The following is a 12,659-nucleotide window of genomic DNA, read 5'->3' as shown; positions in this document are numbered from 1 at the left end:
ATTTAATTCCTTGTATATTTGAGTAATTAGACCTCTGTCAGAATTTTTTGTTATAACGATTTTTCCCAGTTTGTTGTTTCCCTTCTGATTTTGGTTGCATTGTTTTTGTTTGTACAAAACCTTTTTAATTTAATATAATCAAAATTATTTATTTTACATTTTGTAATTTTTTCTAACTCTTGCTTGGTTTTAAAATCTTTCCTTTCCCAGGGATCTGACAAGTATACTATTCTGTATTCACTTAATTTACTTACAGTTTCCTTCTTCATATTCAAATCTTTCACCCATTCTGAATTTATCTTAGTGTAGGGTGTGAGATGTTGATCGAAACCTAATCTCTCCCACATTGTTTTCCAATTTTCCCAGCAGTTTTTGTCAAATAGTGGATTTTTGTCCCAAAAGTTGGGCTCTTTGGGTTTATCATACACTGTCTTGCTGACGTCACTTACCCCAAGTCTATTCCACTGATCCTCCCTTCTGTCTCTTAGCCAGTACCTTATTGTTTTGATGACCACTGCTTTATAGTATAGTTTAATATCTGGTACTGATAGGCCCCCTTCCTTCGTGTTTTTTTTATTTCATTATTTCCCTTGATATTCTTGATCTTTTGTTCTTCCAAATAAACTTCATTATAGTTTTTTCTAATTCAGTAAAAAAGTTTTTTGGTAGTTTGATAGGTATGGCACTAAATAAGTAAATTAATTTGGGTAGAATGGTCATTTTTATTATGTTAGCTCATCCTACCCATGAGCACTCAATGTTTTTCCAATTGTTTAGATCTAGTTTTAATTGTTTAGAAAGTGTTTTGTAGTTATCTTTGCATAATTCCTGTGTTTGTTTTGATAGATAGATTCCTAAGTATTTTATATTATCTAGGGTGATTTTAAATGGTCTTTCTCTTTCTACCTCTTGCTGCTGTGATGTGTTGGAAAATATAAAAATACTGATGATTTATGTGCATTTATTTTGTATCCTGCAACTTTGCTAAAGTGGTTGATTATTTCTACAAGCTTTTTAGTTGATTCTCTAGGATTTTTTAAGTATACCATCATATCATCTGCAAAGAGTGATAGCTTAGTCTCCTCATTGCCTATTTTAATACCTTCAATTTCTTTATCTTCTCTAATTGCTACTGCTAATGTTTCTAGTACAATGTTAAATAATAGAGGTGATAATGGGCATCCTTGTTTCATACCTGATCTTATTGGAAAGGCTTCTAATTTATCCCCATTGCATATGATGTTTGTTGATGGTTTAAGATATATACTCTTTATTATTTTTAGGAAAGGACATTCTATTCCTATACTTTCAAGTGTTTTCAGTAAGAATGGGTGCTGCATTTTGTTAAAGGCCTTTTCAGCATCTATTGAGATAATCATGTGGTTTTTGTTGGTTTGCTTGTTGATATGGTCAATTTTGTGGATGGTTTTCCTAATGTTGAACCATCCTTGCATTCCTGGTATAAATCCCACCTGATCATGATGAATAACCCTCTTGATCACTTGCTGGAGTCTCTTTGCTAGTATTCTATTTAAAATTTTTGCATCTATGTTCATTAAGGATATTGGTCTGTAATTTTTTTCTCTGTTTTTGATCTACCTGGCTTTGGAATCAGTACCATATTTGTGTCATAAAAGGAATTTGGTAGGACTCCTTCTTTGCTCATTATGTCAAATAATTTGTATAGTATTGAAATTAATTGTTCTTTGAATGTTTGATAGAATTCACTTGTGAATCCATCAGGCCCTGGTGATTTTTTCTTAGGGAGTTCTTTGATGGATTGTTCAATTTCTTTTTCTTATATGGGATTATTTAAGTATTCTATTTCTTCTGCTGTTAATCTAGGTAATTTATATTTTTGTAAATATTCATCCATATCACCTAGATTGCTATATTTATTGCCACATAATTGGGCAAAATAGTTTTTAATGATTGCCTTAATTTCCTCTTCATTAGAGGTGAGGGCTCCCTTTTCATCTTTGATACTCTTAATTTGGTTTTCTTTTTCCCTTTTTTTTATTAGATTTACCAGTACTTTGTCTATTTCATCTGTTTTTTCAAAATACCAGCTTCTAGTCTTATTTATTAATTCAATAGTTCTTTTACTTTCAATTTTATTAATTTCTCCTTTGATTTTTAGTATTTCTAATTTAGTTTTCATCTGAGAATTTTTAATTTGTTCATTTTCTAGTTTTTTAAGTTGCACGCCCAATTCATTAACCTCTGCCCTCCCTAATTTGTTAGTATATCCTCTGAAGACTTCTTGTCTGTCCAATTGTTGTGATTAATCCTGTATGGATTGGATTAATCTTACTGCTTAATCTGCCCTGAGGATAAAACCTGGAGAGGAGGGAAAAACAAACAAAAAAAAAAACTCTGGGGGGACAAGAATGAGCACTCCAGCTGTGGGGTTCCCCTGGGCTGTCCTTGTGTTTGATCTGGTTTTCTTTCCTCTTAAAGCCCTTCATTCTCTATCTCAGTATGAGGAAGCCAAGCTGTCTGAGGTCTGAGGTTTGGCTCTCTCTAAGCCACCATCTTCCTGGCATTTTTGCTGTGTTTCTCTAGTTTTCTCCTCCAGTCACCTCTCCCATGCCTGTGTTCAACTCCCTGAATCTGGCACCAACAAGGCCCTCTCTCCAGACTGGTGCAGTCACCCGCCCTGAGATTTCAGGGGCTGCTGGAGAGTATGCACAACACTTGGGGGAGACGTCCTGGGATTCCCCTTCTACGTCCTCAGACCCAACAGTTCAAGAATTGAAGCCTTTTTCTTGGCATACCTCTTTACTGCGCTGCATTAGGGTTCCCCCTGCTTTGAACCATTAATAGATTTGGTCCTCTTTCTTCTCCAAGCTCATTGTTTTATATCCCGGTGTGTAAGGGTGGGGAGGTTTTAAGATTCACTCTGTCTAAGCTGCCATCTTCCCAGAAATCAACATAATCTTCTTTTTTAACATTATGAATATCCTGATATCTCAATCTCTCCCTTCCCTCCCCACACCATAAAAGGCATTATCCAAAAACATATGTATGTGTGTGTATAACTTCTTTCATTTATCTGTTTTTCAATTCACAAGTTATTCTTCAAATATTAAATCTACAGATGTACACAATGTTCTCTGGGTTGTTCTCATTTTACTCTTGATTATCTTATAAAGTTCTTTCTTTCCAATTTTTTTAAGTTAACCAGCTCATCATTTCTTGTGACAGCAGTATTCTATCACAGTCACATATCTTAATTTGCTTAGCCATTTCCCAATTCATGGAGATGCTATAAATAATTGAAAACATATAGATTCTTTTCAGAATAATCTTCTTAATGCACTCTGATAGCTTAACTTTTCCATTCTTCTATGCTACTCCTCTTCATAAATTCTAAATTCTAGCTAAAGTGCACTTATTTCTTGATCATTTTGTCTTACCATTTCCCATCTCTTAGCTTTTGCATGTACCATCCCAAACCCATGAAAGGATCTCCTCCCATATCCCTACTTACTGAAATCCTTCCCTTTCTTTAAAACTCGATAAAAGGGCCACTTCTTACATAAAACTTTACCTGGTCTGCTAGCTGTATTATCCCTTCTTCTATGAATCATTCTATCCCATGAGCTTATTGTATAATACTTGTATCATATTTTACTGTGTATTTATTTTTGCCTTCTGCTGGGCTACAATCTCCTTAAGAACAGAAGCAGAGTTTTATCTATCTTTATACTTAGGGTGCTTAGCACAGTTCAGTGCATATCATAGGCACTCTAATATGTGTTCATGGGATTAAACTGACAGCTTAACATCTTAAGAAATGCCAACATTAATAATGTGCTGTCTTAGGAGAATGGTGTGTTTCTTCAGCTGTTATTACTGATTCTCATTCACTTTATTTAAAAAAAGCAGCAGTAGATCTTTTAATTTCACAATGACCAATAGATAAATATAATTATTGCATTGAGTCCATGATTTGGAAAGGACCTAGAGGTCATGGAGTCAGGTCTAGCCTTAAAAAGAATATCTGCTACAGTATTCCAATACAATCATCCAGCTGCTATTTAAAGAACTCCAAATCCCTTCCAGGTGGCCCATTCCTCTTTTGGACAACTCATCATAAAGAAGCCCCTCTTTACATCAAGTCTAAAGAGACAGAGACAGACAAAAACAGTCAGAGAGGGAGGGAGGAAGGAGGGATAGATGGATAGATAGATAGATAGATAGATAGATAGATAGATAGATAGATAGATNGGGATAGATGGATAGATAGATAGATAGATAGATAGATAGATAGATAGATAGATAGATAGAAAACAGATAAATAGATGTATAGATAGACAGACAGGTAGATACATAGATAGATAGATAGAGAGAGAGATAGATAGAGAGATAGATAGATAGATAGATAGATAGATAGATAGATAGATAGATAGATAGATAGAGACAGAGAGAGAAATGTCTTTTTGCAATTTCAATCAGTTGATCTGTCAAATGAAGTAGTCCCCACTTGCAAGAACTTGTATTCTAAGGGAGACAACATATATGTTTGCAATTTACAAGATAATTATCAAGAAATTTGGGGAGGAGAAAGGCACCAATGGTTAAGAGTGGGAGAACAGAAAAGTATGGTGTCATGTAGGAGATGGTATTTAAGCTCAGTACTGACCCACGTTGGGGATTCTGGGAATTATGTATTCTGGAGGGGGTGCGGAGGTAATTTGTATGATGCTAGAGGCCTGAGAAATGGCATGAGCAGGAATGACTAAAAAAATGACATAAAGAAGGACTAAAGACTAAAAATATAGGTTCTAGCCAGAATTTGAGGGGCAAAAAAGCCAAACCACAGAGTTTATTTGAACCCAAAGCCTATGAAGTTTCTTGAGTGAGGGGAATTACATAGTCAGATCTACACATTTGAAAGATCAGCTTTGACAGCTGTCTAGAGAAATGGATTGGAGAGGGGAGGGAATTAAGGTGGGGAGACCAGTTAGGAGGCTATTGTAGTCCGCATAAGAGGTGATAAGGGCCTGAACTAGAGCGGTAGCCACGTAAGCGGAACTGATGGGATGTATACTATGGATATTATGGGAGCAGAATCAACATGACTTTCAAACTAATCTAATATGCAGGGAAAGGGGAAGGGAGGAGTTGATTATAAATCCAGCTCTAAACCCAAATTACTAGGATGATGGTAGCCTCAGCAGATATAGAGAAGTTGGGAAAGTGGGATCGATTTAGGGAGAAATGTAACAAATTCTGTTTTAGAATCTATCTTGAGTGTGAGTGGATATATTATGCCTGTCTATCTAGGAATAATCAATGTAGAGAGTCACACCACTTTGGGGCCAATTCTGTTCACTGTGACATGCTCCCTCTCTCTGCCATTAATCTGTGGGTAAAACTAGGCAAATTACTTAGTTTCAGGTCACAATAAACTTTTCTAGCAAATGTTAATCCTACTAACTTACCTTCAAATGGAACAGTGGATAAGAAAGTATTTTGCAAAATAAATCATTATCCAAACTTGAAGTATTAAATATGGAGAAGAATAGCCAAATCAGTGAAAGAATGGACTGGAACCATTAAACCTGTCATTACAATTAAACCTGTCAATAGCATACTATTGTATTTTTTGGGAGTTCAGGGAATAGAGAAAACATTAAACATACACCGAAAGACTCTCCTACTGCTTTGCCTGATTACACTTCATTCATTATTATCCCCACAGTCTCATTCTGTAGCCACGTCTCAAGCACGAATTGGGTGTAGAACCCTCTCTACTGAGTTCTGGTGAAAAAATACTTAAAAGTTATTAAAATTATTTAAAAGCTATTTAGTAGGTTTAAAATGCAAATTTCTGTAGAATGCGGACATATAATGAGTATTTTCCTCATAACCCCGAAGAATAATAGGGCAATTATTATCACCCCCTCTTTATAGACAAGAGAACTACAAGTTAGAAAGGTTAGATACCTGGCAAGTAAATAAGAGTCTAGAATCACCAATTCCACTATACCAGCATCCTTACCCTCATGGAGTTTACAGTCTAGTAGATGGCAATATTCAGAAAATTCACTTAACCTCTGTCTACCTCAGTTTCCTCATCTATAGAATGGAGATAATATTAATACCTACTTTTTGTGATTGTTTTGAGGAAAAAACATGAAAATATTTGTAAAACACTTTGCAAACCTTTAAGCTCCATATAAATGCTAGCTATCATTATCATCACCATTAGTGGTACTGTGACTGATCTGTAAGATCTTTTGAACTCCTTTCCAGTTCCGTCATCATATATAATAACCAGGACAGTTTACATTTGTGACTGTTGGTTAACAATGCACGTTCCTCACAGCCACCCTTTGACAGAGATGGTACAAGTATTAAACAGAGAGTGTAGCTTCAGAAAAATAATAGAATGATCCTTAAGTCTAGGTTTCCTGGATCCCAATCCAGTCCTTCTCTATTTTGCCAGAGGAGAAAAAAATTAAAACAAAACTAGACATGTTTGTATTATGCTTAGAAACTATGCAATCCAAAGATTGGGTTTGAGAAAATTAGTTTCCTTATTTTCATCCTTGCTATTGGCAGAAAGCGTTCAGCAGGCACCTACGTGTGCTAGAAGAGCATAATTGCTAATCAAAGCCTTGAATGTGCTTCCTACTTACAGATGACCCTAAGTAGAAAAAATGCAAGCCTCAGAGTCCCAATGATGCCAATGTTTCTGAGAAATATATTTTAAAATGTTTCACTTGAAAAGATTTGTATTCACCAAATGTTATTTCTGCGTACTTGTGTAATCATACCAACTAGATATTGAATTCTGTTGTTCCCAAGAAAGCTTTCGTAATTGAAAACTGTGCTTCAGGAGCCAGACTCTCAGAGCCCTGCTTAGTTAGATCAGTGTGTTTGGATATAGTGTGGGTACTGGGAGCTTCTCTCTTTAGCAATAATGTCAAACTCAAATTTGCCATTTTAAATTTAAATTGACAATTGAATTAAGGGTCTCAAAGCATGTTAAAATTTTATTTGTTTTAATGTATTTTCATTAATTTTGTCAGAAATATCCCAAATTACATTTTAATCTGGGTCAGCCACCTTTGGGCGTGTTGTCTGTCCCACACAGCCTGCAGGCAGGTGTGTTTAACACCTCTGCTCCATGCAATGTGCTGTCTTCCCTACTCAAGGAGCCCAGCAAGCAGAGGCTGAGTCCTCCACCAAAAGCTGTTCCCCCACTGCTTTTCTTAGTAATTTTCCTCTCCTACACATCCACAGAAGCTTGACATAAGCAGGCCTTCCTCAGTCACTGTGAGAGTAACGTCATCAAGTGTTGCTAGAGGAGCAGGACAGAGAATTCTCAAAGCTGGCTGAGCTCCATCCCACAGAAGGCAGGCTGGGGAACGTTTATTCCTTCCTGGATAGAAAAGGGACAGAGGACTGAGCCGAGAAGGAATCGGTGTAACCATATTATTTGACTAGACACAAGCCAAACAACTCCTAGCATTTCTTGGGGGGAGGAGTTGCTAACTAAAGACTTCTTTGTATTGTATTCCCAGAGCTTAGCCCTGTGCCTGGCACCTAGTACAACCTTAATAAATGTTTAATAATTGATCGGCGATTGCAGTCCCCTCCTTTACACATTCATTCATTTTACTGTGAGTTTCTTTTATTGTCACTGTAACTTTCACATCTCTTGTCTTCTCCCCTACAGCTCGTGTTGGATGCTGCCACCGTGTGTCTGCCTAAATTGGTACAGGGGACTCGGGGCCACACCGGCAGCTCTCAGAGACTTTATGAAATCTGTGTGTGCCCAGATGGCAAACTTTACCTGTCAGTGGCTGGAGTGGGTTCTACTTGCCAAGAAAACAGTAGCGTCTGTCAGAAAAGCACCTGAACATGCCATCGAATTGTCGGAGCACGCCTCAGTGAGCTCGAATTCTCAATAAATAATTATTCTGGATTATGAGGCATCAGAGCTGAAATGTTGTATCCTGCCCCTGGAATTGGATGAAGGAAATAACATGCAAATGCACACATATGTACACACACACACGTGAAAATATTTTACTGAACTCCAAAAAACTGCCAGTGAAAACGTCTGGATGAAACTCTGTGTTCTGGAAGTGGTGTCAAATTTGAGCCATAGGATGTATTTAAGGAAAATCAACAGAATTGGTGTGCAACATGGAGCTGTTTAATTTCCATCAGAATGATGAGGGAATGGTGGCTGTTTCTTTATTTTCCCCTCTCTCAATACATGTAAATATGCAATGAAATGTTACATCACTGTGTGGAATTCATTTCTAATGATCTACTATACATAATATCTAACCCAACATTTCCCATTCTCTACTCTACTGAATCTGGTGCTCCACAAGATATAAATAGGATTTTCAAGAGAAAATACCTATAATCAGGGTAGAAGATAGAAGAAAGCAACAGTAGGAGGAGGAGAAAATTGGGTTGGGAGTAACAGAAAAGAAGAGAAAGGAAAAAAGGGAGAAGTCATTGGAGAACCAAATTGAAGCTAATAGGGAACTAACATTGCTCATTAAAAACATTTCATTATATTTTATTTATATTATTTTATTATAATATATATGATATTTAAAAAAAACATTTTTATCATCCCAACAGGAAAGCAATGTTACTCTCTCCATACACACATCCCCATTTATCTCATGCCACCCATTCCATCACTTCTACCACTCTTCCTCACCCCCCACCCTAAAACCCAATTTGTGTTCCTCCTTCTCCCTTTCTTCCTCTTTTAGTCACAGTCCTCTCCTACCTCGTCCTCACTCTCACTCCTTTACTTTTAGTTTAACTCACCTTATGTCTCTCTCTTTCACACATACCACACATATATAATCTATACCCTCTCCATTCACACTGTTATGTCCCACAGACACCACCATATCCTTTTCATACTACATATCTGACACTGTCTATTCTTTCACATCTTTTATCTTTCCTTCACATTGTGGTATCCTCTATTCAAACTTTATCAAATTTCTATTCATTCTCATACTATATCAACCTTCACTAAACCACCACGTTAGATTCTGTTATTATATTCCAAGATATATGGGGGGAATCTGGATTTAAGTTCCAAAAAAAAAAAAAGTGTTCAGGCCAACTACAAATAGTGTTAGAAATGCCGTATGCGTGCGTGCGTGCATGTGTGTGTGTTTTCTTAAAGTCAATCAAATCTCTAAGTGTGCTATTTCTGAATCCTATCCCCCCTCAAAAATGAATTAGACTTCACTAGGAATCTGCTTCCTGAAGATTTTGAACACATTCAAATTGAGTTTATTTGGTGTAAATGGACAAATTATTTATGCAAAAGCTCTAAGTATTAAATAGACCATCTTCCATGCATACAGTAGACATATTTATCTATATCAAGAAGACTTTCTGCCTATGGAATCATATTGCTCAGAGCCTTGGGAGGGAAGAGCAGACAGGAGACATGTTTTTAGACACAGCCTCGGCAAGGCTGCTATGTTGTACAGTGCCTTCCATAGTATACACTAAACCTACAAAAAATTATTGCTTTTGGTTAGAAGCCAGTTGAAATATCTTATAATAGGCTTCCAAAAAGTTTGTTTATATATGCCTTTTAAAGAAATATTTTCTCCCCTTGAGCTTTAAAAAAAACCTCATTATTCATGACTCCCAAACAAATCAAGATTTTACAATACCCTACAGCTGGGCCAATGGCTCTAACATTTTCAAAAATTTCTGTCTTTCATATTTAAATAACATACATATATATGTATGTATGTAAAGCATCAGTAGGAGTAAGTCAAAAAGTATTACTAGACTTCCATGCCTTTTTACTTCCATTTTAAAATTTAAAGTTAATTTGATATTTTAACACACCTGAATCATTATCCTTCCTTGGGGATTTTCTAGTTTATAGAAAAAAAGAATTTGAGGCAGGGATCAATTAGAAAGTTGTTGTAATAGACAAGGCAGGAGGTGATGGACCTGATGCTTCATGGTACGGAACTGACTTAGGTCATTGAAGACTATCCCAGTAGAACATACTAATTATGCTAGAAAGTTTTCACTAGCATTGATCACATAATGAGATTTAGAGTTAAATTGGAGCACAGAGGTCATCTAATCCTGACTGTATTTTCAGACCAGGAAACTGACCTTCACTGAGGTTAAATAATGAAGCCATGGTCTCACATGTCAGCAAGGAATAGCAGAGCTAAAATGTAAAACCCCTGCTTCAATGTTCTTTTCATTACTCTACAGCAGGGGTCGGCAACGTATGGCTCTCGAGCCATATCTGGCTCTTTTGAAGGCCAGATATGGCTCTTTCTGCAGGAGCCATAAAGCCAATTTTTTTTTTTATTGGAGCGCGTACTGTGAGCACTGCACGGCTCTCACGAAATTACATTTTTAAAAATGTGGCATTTATGGCTCTCACGGCCAAGAAGGTTGCCGACCCCTGGTCTACAGGAATAGGCTATGTATCCATTTTTTTCAAAAACTAACCTAAAGTGAGGGACTCACCACCAAAAGACTGTCTACCAGGTGAATTATTTTGAAAAGCAGGCCATGAAGACCACCAACGAAGGTGTATTATGACTGTAATCTGCCTTGATTGAGGGACTGCCCACAGTAAGAAATTACATAATTATTGAAATGCTTAAGTATAATAGAAACATCAATGCTCCATACCCCCAAATCGGGACAAAATTGTCTAAGAAGGCTCTTTAAAATGACAATGTTTTAGTAAGGCATATTTGATTTCCTGCCTGATGCCTTAGGTTTCTGTGGGACTGAGGATGTGGCTTTCTCTTGGAGAAGGTCCCCAAGTCCTTAAATTGATACTGGCTCTGGGAAATAGCCACATTAGCTAACTAAATTTAATATTTGCAGGAGGCACGTAATGAAAACATCATAAACAGGCATTTATGTAGCACCTACTATATGCTAAACACTGTGTTAAGCTTCTGGGGAGGAAAGGAAGACAAAATATGTACAGAATAGATGTACAGGGAGATTTGAGGCAGGGATCAATTAGAAAGCTGTTGTAATAGACAAGGCAGGAGGTAACAAGGACTGAACAAGGGTAATGGTTGTGTGAGTGCAAAGAAAAGGAAATGTACTTGAGATGTCTTAAGAATAGAAATAATAAGATTTGGCAACAGATTGGATAAATTAGGTGAAACTTATGAGTAGAGGATGACACTGAATTTAGCAGCAATGATGAATAGGAGAATAGTGGTTCCTTTGATAGTAATAAGGGAGTTGGGAAAAGGAGTGGGTTTATTAAGTAATATTAAAGATGTCTACAGGGTCTCAAGTTCACAATATCCAAAAGACAGCTGTTAATGCAGAATTATAGATCAGGAGAGAGACTAATATGTAAAAATATTTGTCAAATCATATTATAAATTAAGATATATTCATATTGATAGCCCATATTGCTGAAACACTGACAAAATACATGGAGATTCCTGATTGGCATGTATAGATTTCCCACTATCAGTTTGTTATCTGGTGGTCCATATCCAAAAGTCTGTGTTTGGGAGAAGTGGAAATAAGTGCAGAGGGTGAACATAATCATGGAGAATAGAATTTAGTGTCAGAGAGTCTTAGTCCTTTATAGTAGAAGAATTCATATTATGTTTGTCTCTATTCTTACCCTTCCATACTCCCTAACCACATTTTCAAGATCCTACTTGTCTCTCTCAAGTTACAAAGGAATTCCTTGGTCACTTGGTTAAAGCTGTGTCTGAAGAAGTCTACAATACAAATGGTCATCTTCTTTTGAAGATTACCTTTTCTTGAAGCTCTTCTTAAAGACCCTGGTAATTAAAAACATATCACTTCTTGAGGCAGCTCATTTCATTTTTTAACAGATTTCATTATCAGAAACCCATCACATCAAAAGCTAGTCCTTTGGAACTCACTGATCCTTTAGCCCAATCCTCTGAAGCCAAACAGAATAAATAATAATTCCTCTTCCAATAATGATCTAAAGACAAAGTTCTTATCCTCTCTAAGTCTTCTCCAGAAATAACAATCTCAGTTCTACAAATCCTCATTATAGGTCAAGGAATGGTAAAGGTAAGTGGCAACAAGGAGATAAAACTGCATGACTAATCCTCTCCCAACTTCAACACATAATTTTATATTCCCAAATGCTTATCATCGTTATCCAGTGCAAGTCCTCTCATTTCGAAAAGTTAGAATGGTTTGGAGAAGGGAGAGCCAAAACTTGATTCTACTTCTACTTCCCTCACATCCATTCACTTGTTTCCTCAGAGAGCTACTACCCGAGTTCAAGACCTCCTCACTTGATCACTTTGAGTACTGCAAAAACTTTCTAATAGTCTCCTTGCCTTAAATCTCTTCCCTCTCAAATCCATCTTCCATAGAGATATCAGACATTCTTAATATCAATCTAACATTACTCCCTGTTCAAGAAGTTCCAGTGATTTCCCATTATTTCTAGAATACGTACTCTTCTATTTGTCATTCAAAGTCTTTCACAATCTAGTTCCAACCAATCTTTCTCCTTTAGTCTCCTTCATTCTACTGTCTAAACTAACCTACTGTTCTTCACACACAACATTCTATGTCTTGTCTGTGCCTTTTGAGTAAGCTAACTCCATACCTAGAATTTATTCCCTTTTATCCTCTACTTCTTA

At 36.6% G+C, this 12,659-nt stretch overlaps 1 protein-coding gene across 1 annotated transcript in view; it reads left to right on the top strand.

The window, feature by feature from the left end:
• Positions 1-8,258, top strand: part of SGCG (sarcoglycan gamma) — a 250,839-nt gene extending 242,581 nt beyond the window's left edge. Inside the window, exon 8 of the mRNA XM_044668296.1 lies at positions 7,694-8,258. Within this exon, the coding sequence (XP_044524231.1) occupies positions 7,694-7,876 (183 nt within the window). The 3' untranslated portion in view covers positions 7,877-8,258. The remainder of the gene's footprint in view (positions 1-7,693) is intronic.
• The last annotated feature ends 4,401 nt before the right edge of the window (positions 8,259-12,659 follow it).

The sequence above is a fragment of the Gracilinanus agilis genome, chromosome 3 (assembly GCF_016433145.1).
Source record: "Gracilinanus agilis isolate LMUSP501 chromosome 3, AgileGrace, whole genome shotgun sequence".
Classification (NCBI taxonomy): domain Eukaryota; kingdom Metazoa; phylum Chordata; class Mammalia; order Didelphimorphia; family Didelphidae; genus Gracilinanus; species Gracilinanus agilis.
Note: the sequence above shows the minus strand (reverse complement) of the source record. Positions and strands in the feature narration are given on the sequence as shown.